At 44.1% G+C, this 26,561-nt stretch overlaps 1 protein-coding gene across 3 annotated transcripts in view; it reads left to right on the top strand.

The window, feature by feature from the left end:
* NELL2 (neural EGFL like 2) overlaps positions 1–26,561 on the top strand; it is a 120,597-nt gene that overhangs the window by 77,144 nt on the left and 16,892 nt on the right. For all 3 annotated transcript variants that reach the window (XM_083399593.1, XM_083399591.1, XM_083399592.1), the window contains one exon: positions 520–615. In XM_083399593.1, the coding sequence (XP_083255719.1) occupies positions 520–615 (96 nt within the window). The remainder of the gene's footprint in view (positions 1–519; positions 616–26,561) is intronic.

Below are 26,561 nucleotides of genomic sequence, written 5' to 3'. Positions count from 1 at the left end.
AGGTTGTCTCCTTAATTGTCAGGGAACTGCCATCAGTGCCAGAGGGAGAGAGCAAAATCCAGAGGGATTCCGGAGAGCGTCCCGGGATTGGGAGAGGCAGCTCATCTTCTGGGGAAGAGAATCAGCGTAGCACCAGTGGAGAAGGGGGGCAGATGGGGGAAGCGGCGAGGCGGTCCCGTCCCATGACTCCTTGCCGGGGGCCGCGGGGAGAGTAGGGGTCCTCCACTGCCTACGCCCTCCTTGCGCAGAAGGCTTCCACGCAGAGAGAGTAGGAGAAGACTAGGCATCAAAGAGCTTCTTTGCTGGAAGAGGTTTAAGAAACGCCCACTGACAGATTCTGCCAGCGATTGAGACAGCCACGGGTGAGTGGCTATCCGGACAGAAAAGGTTCACTTAGGCAATCCAGCCAGGTGTTTGCACCGGCTTACACACGAGCAACCCCTAGAACCATTACATTAATTTTTTTTTTTTACAATAGTATTGTAGGATCCTTTCATTTTTCTTTTTTTATGGTTTCAGCTTTCTGCAAAGACGGTTGTAGAAATGGTGGAGCCTGTATCGCTTCCAATGTCTGCGCCTGCCCACAAGGATTCACAGGCCCAAGCTGTGAAACTGGTGAGAAATCCTCTCGTTGACTTGCAAAGTCAGTCTTACATTCTTACATAAAGTCATACAAAAAAACACTCTTTCCTAGCATGTATCTAAAATTAAGTGCAGCTCTGGAAGGATAACTAGATCATTTGCTCCATGTTTCTTTTCAGTAAATTCTTCTGCATAAAATGTAGTTATGGAATATATTTTTTGCCTCACTGTTTTTGGTACATAGATTTTGGTACATAGAATTGTTACTGCATGTATGTGGGCATTATTTTAGTTTTAATTGTGATTGTTTTCAGTTGTTGCTGCAACCTAGAGTGGAGTTGCATAGATCTTGAATTTGTTTATCTCAAGTTGAAGCAAATAAGCATCTTTCTGCAGCATAGATATATTGAAATATTATCTAAATCTAGGTAATGACAATATTAGCAATGCAGCGAATCATAAGTACATTATATTGTAGCAGTAAGCCCCGCTGAGTTCATTAGAAATTATTTCTATCTTATGGCTATGATCAAATCAAACTACTTATATGTGGCTTACATTGTACTGGGGCAACAAGAGGGAAAGTCTGGGTTTTGAAATTTATGCAAAAAGCTTTCCAATTGTGTAGTTTTTATTTGTATAACTCTGTTTGTCTATGTCCACTTTCACATGTATGCTGCAAATTACATAGATTACAGGACTACTACTGATCCATGAGCAGAAAGCTTTATATATATATATGATCTCTGATTGAAAAATGAAATTAGAAGTTTAGCATTTTGGCTAAAATCTGAAAATTGCCTTGCTTTCTGTCAGAACTGCCTCCCATGATCTTTCTTTGGTTGTCATTCTAATGCCAAGGAATGTATTCAAATTTCAGTGAAGTCCAATCTTTGTTGTGAACTATCTTACCCGATCAGTCATAAGCTAAACAGTATTTGTACAAAACATCTGAAAGGAAGATGCTATAAAGAGATACAGGATAATCAAGCCATAGTTCTATCAAAAAGATTTTCAAACAGCTGTCAGGTCTGTGTGTGATGTTATCAAGCTCTAAACAGCAATGGTCCACCTGAGAAGTGAAAAATAATCCTGTTGTTCTTAGGTAGAAACTGCCATTGTAGTAACAGTTTCATCTAGAAAGAATACATCTTTCTCTGCAAATGGATGGGGCTATTTTCAAACATTACTTGGGGGCAAATAATGCATATAGGTTTGTTTTGCTTTGGGTGGTATCCAGCAGTGTCACTCAGCTGATGGTAAGGCTTCTAAGGATCTCAAGGTGGCATTTATGATTATCTTCCTTCTTATTTAATCCCCCACAACAACCCTGTGAGGTAGGTTAGATTGTGAGGCAGTGACTAGTCCAAGGTCACCCAGTGAGCTTCATGACCAATAATACATCATTTCTCTGTTTTATAACTTCATTTGCATACCTGAGGTTTGGAAGATTTAAATTCAGCTCAGGTTAGAGGCTTGCCCAGGTAATTGCTATAGATTAGATCTCTCTAGAGTTACGTGTCACATTCTGTGGAAGCTAAACATTTTGCATGTGTGACTGCTGCTCTTCACTGCAACTTTAAATTAATTTGTTCAGGTGCACTGGCCATGATAATAGAAAGATTTAGATTATGACTGTTCCTAGGGGAGGCTTGCATAAAATCCTTTTAATTCCGGTACTCATGGTTTCTTAGAAAAATAGTTTTACTACTACTACTCAGAATATAATTTATTGTCAAAGCTGCCACAAAGCTTGTTAAGTGTGCTGATACTGCTAAAGCTGCTGGAGTATTTAGCACTTCAGATTTACTGCTGTGTTCAGATAACAGTAGTCACAATGAACCCATACCCAGTTGATTTGTAAGATCGCTAACTGGATTTGGTCTGAGCAATTATATAGGACTCCAGGTGACCCTAACTAAATTCTAATCAAGAAAGTTTGCCCACGTTTTTCCTCAACTCTCAGGAGAGAAGTAACGCTTCATTTTCCCTTCTCTTGTTTCTTTTCATTTCTTCCTTTGCCCATCCCACTGAATGGGTAGCCAGGTAGCAGAAGGACAAGAACTTGTCTCTTCATGCTTCATCTCTGGCAAGGCAACAAACAGATTCACTCACTAAAGAAGAAGTGAAATCTATGCTGATCAGCCCTCAACAAATATGTGGATATATCAGCCTTGTACCTGGCACTGCTCAGGAATTCTTGTTGTTGTTGTTTAGTCGTTTAGTCATGTCCGACTCTTTGTGACCCCATGGACCAGAGCACGCCAGGCACTTCTGTCTTCCACTGCCTCCCGCAGTTTGGTCAAACTCATGCTGATAGCTTCGACAACACTATCCAACCATCTTGTCCTCTGTCGTCCCCTTCTCCTTGTGCCCTCCATCTTTCCCAGCATCAGGGTCTTTTCCAGGGAGTCTTCTCTTCTCATGAGGTGGCCAAAGTATTGGAGCCTCAGCTTCAGGATCTGTCCTTCCAGTGAGCACTCAGGGCTGATTTCCTTAAGAATGGATAGGTTTGATCTTCTTGCAGTCCATGGGACTCTCAAGAGTCTCCTCCAGCACCATAATTCAAAAGCATCAATTCTTCGTCGATCAGCCTTCTTTATGGTCCAGCTCTCACTTCCATACATCACTACTGGGAATTCTAAGAAACCCAAAAGTCAGAGCAGTTTTGAAAGGTTCAGCCCACCATCTTGATTCAAAATGGACTCCAATTGTATCCAGTCTTAGACAAAAACTGGCTCTGTCATGTCAGGAACCATTATTTAAAGTTTGGTTATGGCATATTGAGCAAACAACTTTCTGAAGTATACAGTAGATACAATCTAAAGAAAGATAGACTATAACTCAAGGATCTTTTACATTCTGTGTGCATCCTAGCCCTATTTCCATAAATCAATCTTTTGCCCTCCTTTAATTAGTATTCAGGATGAATGTCTGTTTCTACAGATGTAAAGATAAAATAGGTCACCATTAAAGTTTGTTCTTTTCGCTAAGTAAGAAGTGTGCCAGGATTTAATAAGTCAGACTGGGGTCAATTTCCTAGCCTCTTTTATGCCATAAAGAAACGCATTGTGGTTCATTTTTTCCTAGCAACTTAAATGTTACACAAAATAGAATTTTCCTGTCAAGTTAATCATGCAGCTCATAAAGCATTTTGAGGAGTGTGAAAGGAAGAAGAAAATTGCTTAGTCTCTGCTCAGACTAAGGTTCTGTTTCTTTTATTTGCTGCTTTTATTTTATATTTTAGTCAAGGGATTCCCTGCACTTTTACAAGAAAGAGGAATAATAATTGTGTATTTTGATAATTGCCTGCGTATCTCCTTGGAAAAATTAAAGACTTCTTTTACAACAACAGCGTTAACATGTTGCTAAACATGTGTCAATAGAAGTTCACAAATATTGTCCTGGTTTGTTAGCTAGCTATTATTTCTTCACTCATTTGTGTTAGGGGGTGTAGAAGGCAAGAAACAGCAAGAGTCTCCACTGTTGCTCATTGAAGAGATTACCTTCTACAAACCGTGCCAAAAAGAATCCTACTTACTAGACAGCCAAGGGGACTGGCCCCAGTGAGCTGGCAAGTTGATTTGCGGGTCTCTGGGTATGGTACCACAAAGGACCAATTTGTGTGACCAAAATGGAAGCTTTGTAGAGCAGCAGCCTCTACAAAGAAAATGAATGCGTGTTGCAGCTTGGGTTGTCTCCTGACTTGGCCATTGCAACCTTCTCCTCTCTGTTGTTTAGTCGTGTCCGACTCTTTGTGACCACACGCCAGGCACTCCTGTCTTCCATGCCTCCCGCAGTTTGGTCAAACTCATGCTGGTAGCTTTGAGAACACTATCCAACCATCTCGTCCTCTGTTGTCCCCTTCTCCTCTCTAGCCTTTTATTATTTCTTTATCGCTATTACATCTCCATTCACAACTCTGCTACCCAAAAAAGTTTACCTTCCTTCTTATTACTAAGATGACATGCAGCCCTGTCTTTAATCCCTACACTGGTATCCTCTCTACTCACAGTGTCAGCACAAGCTCTTCATCCTTCAAAGCTTTTCTCCATCCTCTTAACTAAACTTCAGTATGTGGAATTGAAATGAACATAGAATAATTCAGTGCATTCTTATGTACATATACCCACTGGGTTAAACGAGACATATTCCCAGGTAAGTGTGCATAGGATTGCACCTGATACCTCAAGGTCCTATATTCCCACCCCCTTGCTGTATTTCCTGCTTATATATGGTTCTTATATAGATCTGGTTTTATGTTGTGTTTTATTTTGGGTTTTTTCTTATAATACATTTTTTTTCTGGACTCCCTTGGGAGGAAGAGCAATTCACAAATGCAATAAATAAATAAATCCATTGTGTTGAATTGCAGATTGCAAGCTCCAAGGGGTGGCAGGAGTCTGCCTTCGTGTTTATTTTCCGTAAAGCACCCTGAACACTGATTGTGTGCTGCATAAATAACAAAATAATTTGGGGATTTCCTGAATATTTATCTTGCTTTGTTTTTACTAGGAGATCTTTGAAATGGAAAGGTTTAATTCTGTTCGCTTCAGGATACAATGTTAATGTATAGAGGAGTGGCAAGGAGAGACTGTTATCACTACCTTATCACATTGAGTTGGTCCCCTTTGCTCTGTCAAGACATGTGAGGAGGTGGGTTGGGGGCAGGGATAGAGGAAGACCTCCCATTCTCTGTCACAAATGTGTGTAACCCTACACAAGGCTAGGGAGAGAGAAGAACAGAACTCTATTATTTCTTATAGCAGTCTTTCATTGCAGAGGTGCTATGCTTGGGTGGACTGGATCAAATCCTTAGTTCTTAAATTTATAGTGTGGCATAAATAAAACATGAAAAGGAAGTTTCAGCAATACATTATAAATATAATTTCTTTCCACATATGAAGAGAATAAAGAATGACCTTCATTACTCACTCCAAGCTCTTTCCTTTATGAATTATGGTCCATTATATTATTATAGGAAATAAAGTGAATAATGACAACAGCCAATTCCCCCTCCACCCTTTTATTATCCCTTTCCCTGTGTTCATTTTAGAGGTGGCAACAGTGTTCATATTTAGTACAATATACATATGGCCTATTTTGGCCCAAGCCTGTATTATCACTAAAACATTGTTTTAAATAGATTCACAAAATGTATGCTTTTCCATGGGCACGTGAACCCAAACTAAAAGAACAATACATTACCCATATAAAAAGAGCAGCCGGATGCAATTAATCAGCAACAGGTAAATGCTACTGTTATCAGGCTTAAATCCTGGTCCAGAAAAGAGAAGAAAGTTTGTGAATGCGTATTTCTTTGAAGGATTGCAGCTGTTGCAGATCACATGCATAAGGGACAGAAAGCCGTTCCACACACCTGCCTTCCATTGGGCAGATGGGAAGGTGTATTTCATTGGCCTTGCAAGGCTGGTGCCTATACATCCATGAACTCAAGCACTAGGCATGTGCAACAACATGACAAGGCTAGGAGCTTGGACTACATATATCCAGTTTTTACTTTTCATCCTAAGCCATGGCAAGCTATGTGTGACGGGTCTCACCTCTGTATAACTCCATAATGACCAAGGGTTGTCTTGAGGTTTTTGTGGTTTTGGAAATGTTAATTTAATATATGGGCAGAAATTGATTGATGGATAGTTGTTTGAAAAGGATTTAAGTTAAAGAGTAAATATATTGTAATGACAGCCTTGGCTATGTATACCTGAAGGAAGAGCATCTCCACCTGCATGGTTTAGCCCAGACACAGAGGTCCAGCTTCCAGGGCCTTTTGGCATTTCCCTCACTGTGAGAAGTGAGATTATAGGGAACCAGGCAGAGAGCCTTCTCAATAGTGGTGCCCACCCTGTGGAATGCCCTCCCATCAGATGTCAAGGAGATAAACAACTGTGTGGCTTTTAGAATACATCTGAAGGCAGCCCTGTATAAGGAACTTTTTAACGTTTGAAGTCTTACTGTGCTTTTATATTTGTTGGAAGTTGCCCATAGTGGCTGGGGCAATGCAGTCAGGTGGGTGGGGTACATCTATCTATCTATCTATCTATCTATCTTGGAGGTAAGCTTCATTTTGCTCACTTGGACTCACTTCCTAGCAAGTTGCCCCTGGATTGAAGCCTAAGGAACAAAAGGAGTGGAAATAGGAAAGATTCCTGATGACATTCTGTTTACTCTTTTTAAAGTGTGCAGCTGAAAATACTCTTTCTGATACTATCAAGGAGTTAGATGCATCATCATCATCAATTTTCTATTTTTCATAAATTTCAAAACTATGAAGGTCATAGGAAAACCAGTTTAATTTTAGAGGATGAGTTAAGAGAGAGGCACAGATGTACCGTATTTTTTGCACCATAACCCTCACTTTTTTCCTCCTAGAAAGTAAGGGGAAATGTCTGTGCGTGTTATGGAGGAAATGCCTACCGGTGGCATGCCTACAGATTTTCCTCCTCTAAAAACTACGTGCGTGTTATGGTCAGGTGTGTGTTATAGAGCGAAAAATACGGTACCTAAAGATTCTGTCTGAGTCAGGATCTAAAGATAGTAATACAGTATTTTCGATTAGCCTGTCTCTTTAATGGGCAGTGACATAGCCAAAGGCACACATCCCAGTAGACAAAAAATATATTCCCCCTTTTTAAAGTATTCAAGCATGCACTCAATTCATCATGCCTAATTAGGTGCTATGAATTATCATCTTCAATTGTTACAAGTGTCATATCTTTTGATGCTATTGGCTGCCTAATGAGAAACTATCGTAGCCTCGGTTGTCGGTAGGGTCTTTGATTGATCAATTTCTGACAACAAAGAAATGTTAACAAGGCCACATGGTGAAGCATTCACTGAAAAAACCCACACCTTTCATAATGTTTCTATCTAATTTTGGAGTACTGGCACTGCCACACATGAAATAACAACAGGACTGAATTTCCTTTCGCTGGCATTTAGCAGGACTTATAGGGGTGTGCAGAAAAATCAATGGGGGATCAGAAGTGTGGGAAATTACATACTTGAAGAATTAATGAACTATAATTCCATACTACATTCTCAATCACATTTTGCTTCCTTCTCATTAATGGAACTAAATTAGTTTTCCATGGACAGGGTACTTTAAAAAAAACACAAAATACCACAGCCATGCTCTTGCAAGGCTACAAAAAGCCCTGATATGTCATAGAAATAAGTTTGCTCTTTCACGCAACATGACAGCAGAAATATTGCATTGAAGAACTGCATTAATTTGACCTGTTGAAACAGTTCGGAAATGGATTTGCTGTAACCAATTTCCTCCTCTTTGTGAGAGATTAATACTTTAAGATAATTCATGTAACATTTTTGCTGGGTTCTCGCTTTCGGCATTACAGGAGCAGAATATCCACTACTCTTCAGAGGGAAAATGGGCAAATTTGTCATACACCGGGCCAGTCCCCCCCCCCAAATGAGTAATTACTGAGCATTTATTAGTTATAACATATTCTAGGTATGCAATGTCCTCCATAGAAATGCTTGTTGTCTAAGATGTTGCCAATTTGGCACCAAGTAAAGACCTAGTTTTATCCTATTAACTGTGTTTTGACTTTTTAAATAGTGAATTACCTTGATACTAAATGTGATAGTTCGGGTACCTTTTACTGTTGAGTCAGACCACATCAGTTGGTAAAATGGAACCTTGCTTGCTTTATCTATTTCTGTTCCTCTGCAGGATGCTTATGCGGTGTGTTGTTGTGCTATGGTAGTATAGGAAACCAAAAGACTGATAGCTTGTTTAAACATGGAAATAGCTGCCATATATCAAAATACTTCCAGGCTGTTATGTCTCCCAAATGGGGTCTAAGATCCATGCACAATCTCAAATAAAATATGTGACTGAGGACTGTGGTGTGCTTGAGTATGCTAAAACTGTACTGCATGCTCTTTTTGTTTGTTGAATATAAAACACCGGTAGGCCTTGCAGCATTAAAATAAAACCTTTTGTGTCCATTCCCAAAAGTTTAACAAAGAGAGCCAAGAAGATATTGAGGATTTTTTTCAGGTAGGTTTGGTCTTGCTAGTAGATATGGAAATGCTCAAAATAGCTATACCAAAAGCAGCTTTGAGATACTTCTTACAACCCTACTAATCTGAAGTAGACATTGATGGTCAACATATAGATTTGTAGCTGAAAGGGTCAGCTCACAAAAGAAATCCCTGGTTCAACTAAAGTTTGTAGCATTGCAATGCGTGGAGCCTGTTGGTTATAAGTCATTTGTTTTCTTGATTTCGGAAGGATTTAACAATCCTTTTAGGACTTAACAATCAAATTTAGGATTATTAGGGCCAAAAAGTTTACTTTTCACATCTGTGACAAAACATTATGCATGCCTGTGAATAAGTAATCCATTTCCCTCCTTCTCCTATCATAGCATTGGGGAAAAAAAATCTCAGGGATGTCACCTGCATTTCTGAACTGGATTAGGGCATTCTATTTCTCCATTCTATTTCCTGTTCTTTCCCTTCCCTCCTTTCTTGATCAAACCTTTTGGTAAAACACATCTAATTATTAGGGGGTATGCACTAAGCATGAAATTTTGCTTGGACTCCCAATTTGGCTGCTTGGAAGTAAGCCTGATATGCTTCTGAGGACATCTGCTTCACCTCAGGTTTGAATGAGAACCTGTGAAGCTTTGTGTCTCCACATTCACTGTCATGGGGAAATAATAAAGCAGTTTTAATGCCGTTAGCTTTTGGTGACATTCGATGGAATTTGTGTGCTTAGTAGCCCCTGTGGAGTGGATATAAAGCCTGCCAAATTTCAGACAAATATTTGTAGGGGCATTTTTGCTGGTCACTTTTCTCATTTAGTCTCATTTAAAAGAGAGAGCAGAGCCCATATAACTTTTTTTATGGCAGAATTGCATGAAAATTGAAGGGACTCTGATAGCCCCTCCTGTGGGGGTGAATACTGCTAAATTTCACAAGGGCAGGTGCAGGGGTAAAGTGCAGCCTTTACCATTTTGAGCTGTTGAAAAGGATTGGCCATGACGAATATGTTCTGGCTTCACTGTTGGAGAAAGCATGTATCTGAATGGCAGTTGCTGAGAATCACAAGTGGAGAAAGAGAGGGAAGTTGTGCTTGTTTTCTTCTTGTGAACCAGGCATCTGGTTGCTCACTATGTGAGGCTGGACTTGATGGGCCATTAGCCTGATCCAGCCAGCCATTCTTATCTCCTTGTGATTTACTGTTGTTTTGTGGGCAATTTTCAAGAAAACAACAAACATCAAAGAGGTGCTCTTGATAAAGAAGCCAGTGAAATTTCAGAAGCATTCATGTGGGTATAAGGAATAAGAAAAGAGTTCGTGGTTCTTCCTGGGCTTGTTTTCTGTCCAATTGACAATGAGCAAATTCATTCCTTCTGCATCCCTTCCCAGGCCACTGTGATTTACAATAAAATGGAGAGTCCTGGAAAAGCTGTTCTCTGTTTAGAAGCTAGAGTTGACAGTCACAAAACTTCACCTCTCATCTCCCTCCTACAATTGCCCTTCTCCTTAAATGGGAAAATGTAACTATTTGAAAAACACAGTCTGAGCCTGTCCAAGTTGTCTGGGACCTCCAAAGCAGTCCAAATGCTTCAGAAGCAGCCTGATTCAGTTTGGGATACCTCAAAGGATACCCACTTGATCTCAGGAGAGCCTCATATCTCTCTGAAACTGCCATTTTTATTTTCAAGTTTTGGGATTCATCAGAATCAAATGCATGCCCCCTGATAATTATAGTAGTAAATGTTATACTAGACACTAGTATAAATATCTCATGTCTCCCTGAAGCCCTCTAAGTTGATTCATTTTCAACAAACTCTTGCTGTTAGAATTGGGTCTTCCTGATTCTTTAGGATAAGAACCCAGCCTTGCTTCCCAACTGAGAGCAATGACCACAATCTTATGCACACTTACTAGGAAGTAACACCCGTTGATTTTAGAAGGTCTTAAAGGTAAAGGTAAAGATACCCCTGCCCATACGGGCCAGTCTTGACAGACTCTAGGGATGTGCGCCCATCTCACTCAAGAGGCCGGGGGCCAGCGCTGTCCGGAGACACTTCCGGGTCACGTGGCCAGCGTGACATCACTGCTCTGGCGAGCCAGAGCCGCACACGAAAACGGCGTTTACCTTCCCGCTAGTAAGCGGTCCCTATTTATCGGTCCCAGCGCCTGCCAACCTAGCAGTTCGAAAGCACCTTTGGGTGCAAGTAGATAAATAGGGACCGCTTACTAGCGGGAAGGTAAACGGCGTTCCGTGTGCTGCGCTGGCTTGCCAGATGCAGCTTGTCACGCTGGCCACGTGACCCGGAAGTGTCTTCGGACAGCGCTGGCCCCCGGCCTCTTAAGTGAGATGGGCGCACAACCCTAGAGTCTGTCAAGACTGGCCCGAACGGGGCCTTTTTATTTATCTACTTGCCTTTTTATTTACCTTTTTATTTATCTTTACCTTTTTATTTATCTACTTGCACCCGGGGGTGCTTTCAAACTGCTAGGTTGGGAGGCGCTGGGACCGAACAACGGGAGCGCACCCCGCCGCGGGGATTCAAACCGCCGACCTTTCGATCGGCAAGCCCTAGGTGCTGAGGCTTTTACCCACAGCGCCACCCGCATTTTACTTTTGAATAAAATGAATTAGGGTTGCACTACTAGGATTGTACTCCTGGCAACTGTCTCTGATGCCCCCAATACTGGTCCAGAAATGATCTGATTTTTCATCATCATCGAATTTCCTAAGCCAATGGAAGGGGTTTGGGAAATGAAGCAGACCAACTCACCAGCTCTGCACCCCTAAAAGGACCAACCACATCCTTTTTGTAGCAGCATCAGAATATTTTTCTTCTCTCCGCCCCACCCCCCTTACTTATTGATGTACTTAAACAGCAGTGGCCTTTGGAACTGCAAGTGTTCTAAAGGGCTACTACAATAAAACTGCTTCTTGTAGCCTTAGGGAGCCTTTACATCAAAATCTATTGCCATTGCCATGTACTGTCTTGGGGATAAAGGTCTTCTGCAATTTACAGCTGATCAAAACTCAACTTTGGGAGTCCAGAGAGCTATGTTAAATTATTGTTTTAAAAGGTTAATCCTGGCACCACATTCTTCTAAGTAAATAAAGGTCAAACTTCCCACAGCAAATGCTACTCACCATCTCTACATCTGTGTTTGGGATGAGTAAAAAAAAAGCAAAGGTTTTCAGGTTTCAGACCAATAAATGCAGTTGCCCATTTGCAATTGTCCATAATTTTCAGATACATGGAAATGCAATTTCATTGAGAGTGCCTTGTGTTTTGCTTCTTTATTGAAACATGCTTTCATTCAAGGAAAACAAAAATAAACAATGGAGTCTAACAGCTCATAAAGGAAAGCATAGAAAGTGATAGGACAGAGTTGTGTGAAATCAAGATTGCTATGGAAATGAATTATGAAAATCTTATTTAAACTTCAGTGTAATAAAAACCACTGGTAGAATGAGTAAAAAGAAGGGGAAGTATTTGGCTGGCTTGTGGATTTTTTTTATTATTATTATTATTAAAAAGCTATTACATGATCTAACAGATGGATATAACTTTATGTCAAGTTGCAACAGGAACTTGCAGAGCTTCGAATGTTGTTGGACTCCAGTTCTAATCAGTCCCAGGCAATATATCCAATAGTCAGGGATGATGGGAGTTGGAGTCCATCCTTGCCCCAATAAAACTTGAAATTGGCTGGCAGAGAAACGCAGCAGGGCATATCAGTAGTTGCTTAGCAACTGCTCTGTGCAGTTTTGCCCCAGAGCTAATCAAGAGACCCAATGGGAGACATTTTTGTTGCTGGTCAGAAGCTGTTGCGTGTCGAGGTCCCCAATCCACCCCCCAAATAACTCACAACAGACACGTGATTTTGTTTAAGATTTTTGGCATGATTTTGGCCACAACTTTATTCAAATACAAACCGTGAGTGGTTGTTTAGGCATTGGTTAAGACTATCTGTCCCCCCGCCTGGGGACAGAACTGACTTCCGGGCACCACCGAAAGACAGTGCGGGGGAAAGCAAGTCGGGGAGGAATTGGAGCTGAGACACAGACCCTCAACTCTCACCCGCCTGCTCCCCGAAGGCTTGCCGGCCCTAGTCCCATTCCAGGGATTGGACGAAAAGATGGCAAGCCCCAGGATTCCTTTAACGGAATTCCCTTTCCGCAGCAACCATGGAGGGGCAGGCACAGCCTATCCTGACCCCTCCTCCAACGGAATTCCCTTTCCGCAGCAACCATGGAGGGGCAGGCACAGCCTATCCTGACCCCTCCTCCACCAGATTTATAACCAATGCCTAACCACAACCTTACAAGTTGTGACGATTTGCTACGTAGTAGGCAAAAACCACCCAGCCAGCCAATTTGGCAGGTGGAAAAATTCCTACCAGGCCCCTGCTCAAAGGCAGACGACCCCATGACAGGCAATAGCAAGGTCAACGCAACAACCCCTTACTCTAGGGCGGGTGGGCGCGTGATCCGTTGCACGCAGCAAAAGAGAAAGTACAAGGCTGCGTGCAGAGTATTTAAACCTTTTTACCCCTCCCACCAAAATTGCAACATAACTTTTACCCCAGCAACCCAGTGAACCAATCACTGCCCCAGGCCATCTTTAGAGACCTTGCCTGGTAACAGAGGGGTGGCTCAGTAGACCCCACCGCAACACGTGCTGTCCCTGAAGGAGAACACGCTTTGCGTGTCGAGGTCCCCAATCCACCCCCCAAATAACTCACAACAGACACGTAATTTTTGTTTAAGATTTTTGGCATGATTTTGGCCACAACTTTATTCAAATACAAACCGCGAGTGGTTGTTTAGGCATTGGTTAAGACTATCTGTCCCCCCGCCTGGGGACAGAACTGACTTCCGGGCACCACCGAAAGACAGTGCGGGGGAAAGCAAGTCGGGGAGGAATTGGAGCTGAGACACAGACCCTCAACTCTCACCCGCCTGCTCCCCGAAGGCTTGCCGGCCCTAGTCCCATTCCAGGGATTGGACGAAAAGATGGCAAGCCCCAGGATTCCTTTAACGGAATTCCCTTTCCGCAGCAACCATGGAGGGGCAGGCACAGCCTATCCTGACCCCGGTAGGGGCAAGATGGCGGCTGTAACAACTTCTCCTTCATGAACCCTCTGGATTACAAACCTTTTATAGCCTTTTATAGCCGTCTTTTTAGCTGTTTTTTTAGCTGTTTTTATTAGACTTTTAAATCATTTTACCTCTGTTAGAAGTTTTAATCGTTTTACTTCTATGGTTGGCCAATATACGTATCAACAAGGATATTCAAACCTTCTGCTGATTAGTAACGCCGCCTTGAAGATTGGGTTACGCTGAGCAGTGGAGGAGGAGTAGCAGAGGAGTTGCGGCCATAAAAGATAAGTTCTCTTTTGTCTCCGTTTACCTCTACTTTGAACCTCCGTAGTCAGTGAGACAGCGACAAATGGGTCATGGCAAGCGACCAAGATCTGCTGAGAAAGGTTGTTCACCTCCAAGAGCAAAGCAGTCAAAGCTTGAATCTCCCCCACCATCTACTAACAATAACAGCAAAACGGAGCAAGTAACTGTTTCTGCGGTTGAAACATACAACCGCTTCTGGCCTCTGTATGATCAAGGAGAGTTGGAAAAGCTAGCTGATTCAGCGGGGGATGGATGCCATAGGGAAGCCCTCCCCCCTGACACCTTAATTACCCCTCCGTCACTGAAACGGGAAGCATTAGGGCAAACAGCCCATGATTTAGTACCTGATCAAATACAACTGGTAATCAGGACTTTAAGCTTCATTTTCAAGGAATTGGAGGGGATTTCTTTGTCATTGAACAAACTTTCACGGGCCCTTCTGGCTCATCTACCTTCCTCAACTGAGCTATCTAATTTGCATCAACCTCCTGTGCAGCTTGTAAGTGCCTTAAAGAGACAACTTGACCAGAAATCTCTCCTTAAGGACCTAAGAGGCAGGCTGCCACTGCTCCAAAGGAATAAGCAATCTTTGATTTTTCAACCTAACAAAATATGTTTATCCATTTTTTCCCGTGATGCCCCCAGTCTCAGGTGGAATAACCTGAGGATGGCTAAAGGGTACCTTCGTGATTTGTTAAATATTCCTTTTTTCCAGATAGATCTTATATCTGTAGCACCCCTAAACGCCACGCCCTGGCCAAGGAAATTTATGCTCTCCTTCCAGTCTGCAAGGATCCCACATCTTCTTGCAAGACAAAAAGATCGACTGGCACCCTGGGAGATTGTAACAACAAGAGTCTTTAAGGACATGAGTGTTAAACCTCTTTTTGCCAACATCTCAACTGGCAATGAGCGCTCATTCCCTTCTTCTGTTCCTATAATAACGGGAAAAACACCTAGCCGGGTATCCCCTGTTCCACCTGCGACCCCAAGTGCCCATCTAGTTACGTTGAGGAATGATCCAACTGCAAGCGGAGATTGGAATATCCCTGAAGAGAGAAATCTTATCTCCTCTTATGGAAAACTCCCTTCAGAAGAACAGCAGGCTATTCTCGATAGATTGGATCTACTCAAACAAAGACTTCTATCGCAAGGGGACCCCTCTATACCGATGAGAGAGGAGAGCAGGCGCTCCACGTCCCACATGGTGTCTCCATCAAATGCCCTGACAATTTCTCAACCTGTTACCTTGTTACCCCCTACTGATCTGAATCAGCAGTCACCTGTTGACCTACAACACCATTCTACCGTGGAGGAAGTCGATAAACTCAATACTCCCATCTCAGTCCTTATGCCCAATCAAAATATGGAAGTTGATGACTCCTTTGCCTCAATGCCTGAGCTAGAATCTACCCTGCCTGAAGATCACCAGGAAATGACTATACATGCACCATCCTCACGTTCATGTCCTTTAATACATCTGCGTGATAATTCCTCCCCATCTGCGCAGCAACTACAAGTGATGGCTGGAACACCTCTTAGCGCTACCCTGGTTAAGACTGATAATTCTGACGGATCTACTAGTGTAGCCCATCAAAGACTTGTTACTACTCACCTCAATGAACAGCATCCGACCTCACCAACTCTGCCTAATTCTTCCTTCCCGGCAAAGCCCTTCCTGCCCGTTAATGTTACCAAATCATCGATACAATTAACACGGAAGAAGACCTTATCCGCACAAACTAAAATTACCGATTTCCTTATGGGTCCTCGTTCTACCTCCAAGAACCCATTAAACAACTCAAAGTGACAATTACCGGGACAGCACAAGGACTCGACATTATCAATACTTAGCTGGAACATTGCTGGTTGGAGAACCAAAAAATCAGACCCCGAATTCAGGAAGTACATAAATTCATTTAAAATCATTCTATTCCAAGAAACATGGGATGAGGAAGAAATTACCATAGACGGCTTTGATCTTCTAACACTTCCGGCCTCCCCTTCTTTGAAAGGTGGTCGCCCCAAAGGGGGCCTTTTGATTGGGATTTCACTCCAACTTCGCGCCAAATTCACTCTGGTACGGGCTTCCCCGCCTTTTGCTCTATCTGGACTGATCACAGAAGGGAAGTCCTCATTACTAATTACTAATGTTTATCTCCCCCCCGAAGGCTCAGCGCCTGATCTTGATTGGAGATGGGAATCATTTGAAAATCACCTACTGTCATGTCATACTAAATGCCCTAACTCGTACTCCTTAATTGGGGGAGACTTTAATGCTCGTATTGCCACAAATTGGGACTTACTAACCAAGTCCAAATGGTGGACTCCCCCATGTTTGGACAATTTTGACTTGGAACATGCCAGAATTAGAACTTCAAAGGACAACAGAGTAAATAAAGCAGGAGTGACCCTTTACCAAATGGCCATTCGCCTGAATCTAGTATTTTTGAACGGCACCTTCCCCCCCGATATACCGGGGGAGTTCACTCACCTGGGACTAACATCTAACAGTGTTATCGATTACCTCTTGATCTCCGCAAATCTGGCCGTCAATGTACTTTCCTTCCAAGTTGAAAACCAACATTTCAGTGATCACCTCCCAATAGTGACCACTCTGTCATTGTTCCGGTGCCAGAATGACAATAAACACTCAGTCCTTCTGGAAACCTCATCATCGATCAAAATAAGAGGGATCAAATGGTCGGAGGCTGTGGCCCAAAAATATCAGGTTTTCTTCCATAGGGAAATCAACGCCTACTTACCTCAAATAACTACTGATTTACAAGATTCCAATTCGGTCTTGAAACTTTTTAACCTTCTTATAACAGACCTTACCACTTTTTTTACATCACCTCCTCAAAAGGTGAAAGTGGCGCATTGCAGTGCTGGGGCCCCCTGGTTTAACATCTCTTGCAAACAAGCAAGATCCCTTCTTCGTTCCATCTATAATGAATACAAAAACTCTAATGCTCAGGCTCTACCATCTTCCTATTTACAAGCCAAAAGAGCATACAAACAGACTTTAAAGCTGGCCAAACGCGAGTGGTATCAAAAACGTTGGCGAGCCTTGATTGCGGCCTCGAGATCCCGCAGACCACAGGAATTTTGGGCTCTGATAAACAAAAGAGGAAGGAAGTACCCACTGACGATTATCCCTGCGCCCATATGGGAACAATTCCTGAGTAAATATTTCTCCTTGGCAGAGGAATCCAACTCATCCATGGAACTACGAGCCGACCATCTACCTTTGTGGCCCTCCACTGACCCGGACCTGATAATGGACTTGATATTAGATCTGAAAACGGGCAAAGCCCCCGGGCCGGATTTAGTCCCTGCTGAGGTTATTGTTGCGCAACCAAGGTGGTGGGCTGAAATTCTGGCCAAAGTTTTTGATGCAATTAATTCTACGGGGCTTATCCCTAGGTCATGGAAGGAGGCCGTGATCGTGCCAGTCCATAAAAAGGGTCCCCCTGCTGACCCGGAGAACTATCGGAACATCAACCTTTTGTCTATCATCGGGAAAATTTATGCAAAATTTTTGCTGTCCAAGCTGTCCCATTGGGCAAACGACTCAAATTTGATTGGCCATGAGCAAGCGGGCTTTAGGAACAATTACTCGACCTCTGACCATATGGTAATCATGTATCATCTTGCCAGAAAATATTCTGCCCCGAGTCGGGGGCGCCTATGTGTCGCTTTTATAGACCTAAAGGCTGCCTTCGACAGTATCCCAAGAAATTGCCTATGGAAGAAATTAGAGAGATGGGGCATAGATAGAAGGCTGTTATGGCTTATAACCCAATTACACCATGGGTCGTCGGCTAGAGTGAGACTCACACCGGCGGGAAACCTATCCAACGAGGTCCCAATAAATAGAGGTGTGCGCCAAGGCTGCATTTTGGCCCCACTCCTCTTCAACCTGTTTATTAGCGATATGAAGCTCTCTCTGAACGAGTCTCAAGCCAACATTCATGCCCCCCGCCTAGCTGATTTTCGCTGCCCTTTGCTCCTATATGCCGACGATGCAGCGATCCTTTCCTACTCTAGAGTTGGTTTATGCAGAGCTCTAAAGATTTTTGCGGCTTATTGCAAACTTAACCATCTGACAATTAATCATGGGAAATCTAAAGTCCTGGTCTTTTCCAGGTCTCGGAAAACTTACAGCTGGAAGTTAGATGGAGTCCAATTAGAACAGGTTTTCAAATTTAAATACCTGGGAGTCTTTTTTCATTACAATCTAAGCTGGAAGCCACAGATACAGTATTTACTAAACAAAGGGAAAACAATACTTAATACTCTACTCCAATTTCTTGCGGCCGACGGAGCCTCTCCCATCCCTTCTGCATTGAAGGTATACCACGCAAAAGTGGTTTCCACCCTTTGTTATGCTGCCCCGCTTTGGGCCCCAGGGTCCAATTTAACATCACTGGGGACATTGCAGAATCAGTTTCTCCGTCGCCTTCTGAAACTCCCCATGTGTGTGAGCAACGCAGCCATACGTCTGGAGTTAAGGATTGCATCATTGGAGACTGTCATCTGGAAGCGAGTCTTTGGCTATTGGCTGTCCAGCTGGCATAGGCTTCCCGACCATTACCTTTTTCAGTGCCTCTGGCGAGACGTCTTTGTCAATCCGTGGGTAGGAAAAATCCATACCAAACTTCTGAGCATCGGAATTTCCCCAGCGGACTCCTTAAAGATGAACTTACGCTCAGCCAAAAGCCTTATTGAGCAAAGATTAGCGGACATTGAAAATCAACACAACCTCGCCAGGGGTGGGGGTGTCTGCTCCCCCAGGTATCACGGAATAACCCCACCACTTGGCCTCCCATCATACATGTCATCTCTTTCATCAGTACCACACCGACGTGCATTTATTCGTGCAAGGTTCAATGTCTTTCCATCGAACCTGCTGAACCACAGATTTTCCAAGGGTTTGGTGTCTCCGCTATGCGTGTGCGACGGGGAAACTGCTGAATCTCTTTCACATATAATGTTCAACTGTCCCCTACATAGCATAGCCAGGGCTAAATTCCTGGGTCCTGCTTTACTGCGCTTGGTTGGCAGGCCTGCTGAGTCACACGCCGCACTGCTTTTGCAGGATACAGATCCTTCTGTAACTCTGCAGGTGGCGAGATTTCTGAATGCGGTTATCTCACACTCAAAAACCACCAAACAACAACAACAACATCAAAACTAATTGGACTGCTATGATGAGAGTGCATGTCGGAGTTCGACTTCAGTTTTCCTTTTCTGTGATCCGTCCCTTGGAGCTCTCCTGGCCCTAAGCTGTCACTTGGCTCTGCTCAATGACCCATCCTTGCATCGTAGTGTTCACCTTCTGTGGTCGGATATATCTGTTTTTATGTCCCTGTGTTTTTATGTTTGTACATACTTTATGGGCTAATAGCCGTAATAAATTTAATTAATTAATTAATTAATTATCCTGACCCCCCCTCCAACGGAATTCCCTTTCCGCAGCAACCATGGAGGGGCAGGCACAGCCTATCCTGACCCCTCCTCCACCAGATTTATAACCAATGCCTAACCGCCAATCGAGCTCTTATGCTCGCCGCCAACCACTCACAATCCCAACCCAACCTTCAATCCTCCAATTACCGCATCCAACCAGACATCATTCCCCAGCTCGGAAAGATGTACCCCATCATTGCGGTAAAGGGCCAGAGCCTTGAAGGTAATATCCGGGTGGTAAATCACCAATCCACCCAATTCCGCTACCCTCTTGCTCACTGCGGAATTAATGCGCTTCCTGGCCCTTTCGGCAGCCTTGGGTTGAGAAATGCCCTGCCAATTGCTCCTTTGCAGTAATTGTGACCAAAATATTTTAACGGTAGGTATTAAGGTCACCAATTCCCCCAAGTCTCTTAGAATCACGGATTGCAAAGTAAAGCAATCAACCTTTGCCATATCATTCTCCCCCAACTGCACCAAAATTGCCAAAGGGGGGCCATGTGAAAGCACCCTCTGCTTAATTAGTGGGATGAATTCACTCCACCGCATTCCCCGTCTGGATATCCACGGCACCTGTACGTGCTGTGGGAAGCCGAGATCCCCTTCCAGACTGCCTCACTCTGATGCCAGCCCAGTACACGATGCTGTGCCCCACAATCCAGATACGGACTGGAGCGAGACCTGCACATGCTGCGGGAGGCCAAGACCCAGTCCCCTTCCAGCCTGCCTAGCTCTGATGCCAGCCCAGTAAACGATGCTGTGCACCACAATCCAGATGCGTTCTGGAGCTAGAAACATGGGCAGGAAGGCTGAGATGGCGCCCCCAGTCCAGACTCGTCAGGGTGCTTGCCAGCTCAGTGCATGATGCTGTGGCCGACAATCCAAATGCGAACAGCTGCTCCTATGAAAAAAGGAATAACAGACAGGCATCAGCACAGGCATCATTGGCGATGCTTCCTGACATAACCTTTGTCAGCGTCAGACTTCCAATGACCCGTATTCACAATCCTGCCTACTAACAGGCCCCAGTGCGCAGCCTTTGCAGCAGCACCTATTTGGAAGGAATGAGGTGTGTTCAGCAGTAGGCAAGCCGCAGGCTGCAATAACAGGCGCACAATGTGAGCAATTAGATGCCTGTCGAACCAGAACCCATTTCTGTGCACTAGGATCGAGCCAGCCCCCAGGGGAACGAAAAGCCAAATATTTCCGGTATCCAATAACAGGGCAAGGGCCCACCTCACCTGTGACTGGAAGCCTGATGGTGGCAACCCTGCTCACTAGTCTGACTTAGAGCTCCAGACACTTATGACAAGCTCCAAAGCAGATAAGGAAAAGTCCTGAGGCAATAAGCCTCCGAACTCTCAGCCCCGTGCTGGCTCCAACACAATTTCCCCAACCCTCAGTACACCAAAATTACAATGGAATACTGAAATAAGTCTTGTCTTGATCTTGAACCAGCCGACAAGTCTTAACTTGTTGCGGATACTGCATAGGTCAAACATTGACCGGCTTCCTGCCTGCTGGCCTGTGAAGGTCGGAGCCTATTCCAACCTTCCGAGACCCTGCGCACGACACACTTTTAGAAGGGTCTCTGAAAAATTAAAGCTTTACTCTAGCAGACATTGCAGCGGACTGAATTCTGATAGTTTTAACACTGCATCCGATCTGCAGCAGATGGGTGAATTACTGCAGGTCCTGCTCAGAGGATGGGGGCAGGTTCCTCTGAATGGCCGAGGACTGCCAGCTAAATTTTAAGAAATCAATCCCGGCCTTCTCATAAGACCTGAAAGCAGATGGGGAAACGTAAGCTACTACTCCTCATAATTAATAATTGTTGCCAAGTGCCAAAGGAGCTCCAGAAAAATCCGGTCTAGCTGGGCGTCCAGAGCCCAGGATCTGAAGCTCTCCAACTGAAAAAACGGGATAGAGCGACAGCAAAAACATTAGATGATCCCGAAATAAAGCGAGCAGAAACGCAATATTAAACCTTAAGCATTGCGAAGACTCTGCCAGAGCATGAAGACCGTTTTGCCAGGACTCTCACACTGCCTGGTTATCAGACCAAGACAGATCCAACGGTCCCTAAACTCCTCAGTCCAGATGTGCACTGACACTACAATGGGGAAAACTCGAGAAAAGTTAGGTTACATGTGATTGCCTTGCCCTGCCAGGCTCAAGGCCACTGTACATGATGATGAAGGGACCCCGGGCCATGAGACCACCTGGCCAAGCAGGAATGGAAGGAGCAGCCTGGAGCAACCACCCTGCATGCAAAATTTAACTGACCTAGGAATGGTAGGATCTGACAAAGCAACACTTGCTTCAGAGGAAGTATTACAAGAATAACATCCTTCAAGGCAAACAGATTTCCACAGGCAAGCAGATGTTTGAGCAACGGTATCCAGCTAGCCCCAAATACGTTAAAAGGGGCAGTAGGACCCACTATCCTCCACTGCCAACAGAACACCCAGCTCCTCAGGGAATAAAGGGGCATCCAGTAAGCTAAGCAGAGGCTGGTGTCACAAGAATCAGCCAGTAAAATAATCCACATAACGATACCCCCAGTTAAACGAGTCTTGACTCGCAATGTTCAATCCAGAAAGGCGCTAAAGGACTCCAGTGCTGCAGAGCCTATTGAGCAACCCACTGGCATCGCCTTATGAATATAAGGACCATCCAATTAAAGCCTAACTACTTAAAATCTTGAGGGTGAACCGGCAGCAGCCTAACAGCCAATTCAATATTGCATAATGCCAACAAGGCACCTCCTCCAATTTGTTGGTAAGCTCAACTGCCTGATCCAAAGATGCATATTTCACGGAACAATTCCGGAGGGATAGCATCATTCACTGAGGTGCCTTTGGGATGTGATAAATATGGATCAGATGGAATCGTATGGGGCTCTCTTAGGGACGATCCCTAAGAAGTCCCAACAAAGCTGCCACCGGGCCAGCTTCCTGCATACCAGCTTCAGGTTCTATTGCTCAGGGAATTTCCATTTGAAATGTGGAGCTGTCCACATGTCCCCGTCCCTGTGATCCTAGCGAGCTAAGGGGATGATGGCAGCCCTGCGTCTAACATTCCCATCATAGTGAATTACCACTTATAGAATAGTGGGGTTGGAAGGGACTCTGAGGATCATCTAGTCCACTCTCCCACAATATCATCATCATCATCATAATCTATTTGTACCCCGCCCATCTGGCAGGGCTTCCCCAGCCACTCAGGGCAGCTTCCAACAAAATATTAAAATACAGTAATGCATCAAACATTAAAAGCTTCCCTGAACAGGGCCGCCATAGATGTCTTCTAAAAGTCTGGTAGTAGACATCTGGTGGGAGGGTGTACCACAGGGCAGGTGCCACTGCCGAGAAGGCCCTCCACCTGGTACCCTGTAACTTGGCTTCTCACAGTAAGGGAACCACCAGAAAGGCCCTCGGCGCTGGACCTCAGTGTCCGGGTAAAGTGATGAGGGAGCATGCAGCTGTCCCATACAGGGACCAATCCTGCAACCTAGGCATTACCGGCACCATAGGCTGACCGGCTGAGCTATCCATGATGATCCCTAAAGACTTGGAACAGCCTCACCCTGACCCCTGGAGAGGTCCAAGGTGATGTCTGAATCATCATCATCCCAGTGATGATTTACCTGCAAGGAGGTGTAAGCCTCATCCCTGCTCCGCTTTTACCTGCCTCTGAAGACGCTTCCTTCCGGAAGAAGGCACCTGGGGCATCAACATGTCATCCTCTGCAGGAGAGGCAAGCTCTGGAGGCATCTGCAAAGGCCCTGTCATAGTCTGCAAAAAACCTAAACAATGTGAGGAACAGGTGAAACCAATGCTTTGTGCACCACATGGGGACGCTATTCAGGCCAGAAACGCTGCCAGAGGCCATCAAATTCTAGGGCCAAGCGGGCCAAGCCCTAGGATCACCTGCTAGGCCAGACATAAATGTTTCCAATGAGATAACAAACTCGAGGCAACCCACCGCCTGTCCAGGTACCCCTGCTTGCCCTTTAGAGGGAAGCACCTCCTCAAGAAACCCCAAGTTCTTTTTGGGAGCAATATCACAAATGCGCCAAACTACCCAGCAACAAAATAGTCCAAAAGGAGCAGCTTGTTTTGTTATGTGATAACAATGGCTAAGTGGGGGATATGAACCCTGTCTCCCAGGTCCTAGTCCTGCGCTCTAGCCACTAAGCCACAATGGCTCGTCTCTAAAATGGCAGTTGCCACTATAAGGGAAAAACAAACTTGCAGAAAATAAACTTGTTCAGAAACAGCATAGTTAAAGAGCATACAAAGAGTGCTCATTGGAGGCACAGAGAGCCTCTGGCTCCACTCTGTCTGCCTAAGATATACATTAGCAACAAGTGAGCCTGCAAGCAAACAGATACATTCTTATAGAGAGAATGAGTCACATGTCACAGGAACTTAACAATTTACTGTACTGCTAACTGTAGCAGGCTTAGGCTTGAATGATATGTGCAGGCCGTGCAGGCCGTGATGGCCTCCCAGCTTCTGCTCTCTGCCTTTTTTGTCTCATTGCAATATTAAAGGAACTCAAAATAGTGCTCCCGCCCAAGGCTAAATTAAAACTCAGCCAACAGCACTGCAATCACCCAAAATAAAGCCAATCTATGAGGATACTATAAACGAAAGTGATTCCAAGTAACCTGGAAATTTACTGTACTGCTAACTGTAGCAGGCTTAGGCTTGAATGATATGTGCAGGCCGTGCAGGCCTCCATGCTTCTGCTCTCTGCCTTTTTTGTCTCATTGCAATATTAAAGGAACTCAATATAGTGCTCCCGCCCAAGGCTAGATTAAAATTTTGGCCAACAGCACTGCACGCACCCAAAATAAAGCCAGCCTATGGGGATGGTATAAATGAAAGTGATTCCAGGTAAGCTGGGAACCGCCCTGGCTAGCCCCACAATTAAACAGGCAAAAATGGGGAAAACCTTTTTGCAAAAGAAAACCCCTAATGGGGGCTCTCTCCCTATTGGGAAAGGCAAGCCAAGGAGGATTAAGCACAGGCAGTGCTCACAGGTACAGGGAGAATCTTCCCAAAGGGCAGGATAAGGGGTGGGGTGGGAAATCAAACAGGAAAAAAAAAAGGGGGGGGATTAAATTAAGGGACTAGAGAAGATTAAAAAGAAGGGGAAAATAAAGAAATGTAACCAGACAATGAGAAGATCGCTCCACTGTCCTCCAGACGGTCCAAGTGCTCCAGGTGATCCGTTGCACGCAGCAAAAGAGAAAGTACAAGGCTGCGTGCAGAGTATTTAAACCTTTTTACCCCTCCCACCAAAATTGCAACATAACTTTTACCCCAGCAACCCAGTGAACCAATCACTGCCCCAGGCCATCTTTAGAGACCTTGCCTGGTAACAGAGGGGTGGCTCAGTAGACCCCACCGCAACACGTGCTCTCCCTGAAGGAGAACACGCTTTGTGTAAACAGTGAAGAAAATGGCTCCTGATGATTAATTGGGAATGACCCTGAGATAAAAAGTGAGAACACACATTGGGTGAGAAGAAACCCATTGGAACTCCTTTACTTTGGACCGCTAAAAAGAATCTGGCACAAGTTGAGTTGGGAAAGCCAGCTTCACATTTAATTATGTACAATTGCAAGTGTCTGAAAACATGCCTGTCTTAAACTGCCATTAAATGGCATGGCTATCAAATAGACACAGGATCCATTTAATCACAATTATTGAGTAATAATCTTATACAGTGCCAACTAGTAGAGGCTCCATAGGATAGTCAGGTAATGAGCTAGACAGATTTTTCATGCCTCTTGCTATAAATTGGCTTCCCAGCAGCATCAAGATTTGTCATTGCTTTTAAAAGTCACTATCTTCCTGTGAAGAAAGCACATACTTTGCACAATACCTCATTGTGTCACATTGGTCTTCACTGGGGTTTTTTTCTAGATCGCAAAGGCATATATTCCTATGTTAGAGTCAGCTTTCTAATGTTTAACCAGTTCAGTGTTAAATTGGCCTTCATTAGGAGTGTCACTGCTTCTCAGAGCTCAGAGCTGCTAGATAAGCAAAACTTTTCAGGGAGCCACTAATTAACCATCAAATCACATCACAATATAAATCCACTGGAAAAGGAAAGGAAGAATATTCCACACAAAGAGTAATAGCTCAGACTAATACTAAGCGTAGTGTACTATTGTACTATTGTCAAATTACTGGTGTGCTACTCAAAACTCGTGAGTCTTCTGTTTTTCTGGGGTACAGTGATGTTAGCATCAGCAAAGAGAACAAGTATTATATAGTGGTTAGCCAGCCTTTCTCAATCTTGGACCCCCAGATGTTGTTAGAGTACAACCCCCATCATTCCTAGCTAGCAGGAACAGTGGTCAGGAATGATGGGAGTTGTAGTCCAGCAACATCTGGGAACCCAAGGTTGGGAAAACCTGGATTAGACAGTTCATCTAGGTCTGGAGAGTCAGCTATGAAGGTCACTGGATGACCCAGTGCTTATCATTCTTAGCCTGATCTACCTTGAGTTCCTTGGAGGAAAGGTGGTGAAATAAAATGAATAAACAAATCACACAAATGTTTGCATGAATTAGGACAAGGGGTATCCCACATTACCCACTTTGCATGATTATTTTTTATTCAACATGTTTAGCTAATCCACTGCTACATCTGGAGTTGAGAAGAAGGCAAAATAAAGCTGTGTCAAAACCTCCAGATCAGTGTCCCCTGGCAATGTCTCCTGGATTTTAAACAGCATTGGAGACAAGAGCTGAGAATTTTACAGGCTGAGAATTTTCGTTTTGTTTGTTACCTGACGTATGCATTGTATGCTATGGTTTTTAGTGTGGAACCTGCCCTGGAATCCCTGTGTGATGAAGGGTGGGGTAGAAATTGAACAAATAAAACCTTTGCAACACCTGCTAAAGAACTGCCACAGGGTTCCAGGTGGAAAAAAGCCCTGGTTCCACCCATCATTGGTTTTCCCTCCAGCGACTGTTGGCATGTTTGGTTGGTCTCCACCTACAGATTATCCCTGAGGATGTGCAGACCTTGGCAGAAACAAAGGTTGT

This window comes from Podarcis tiliguerta, assembly GCF_965153285.1.
Source record: "Podarcis tiliguerta genome assembly, chromosome: 10".
In the NCBI taxonomy this organism is placed as follows: Eukaryota; Metazoa; Chordata; class Lepidosauria; order Squamata; family Lacertidae; genus Podarcis; species Podarcis tiliguerta.
This window is presented reverse-complemented; position numbering and strand designations above follow the sequence as displayed.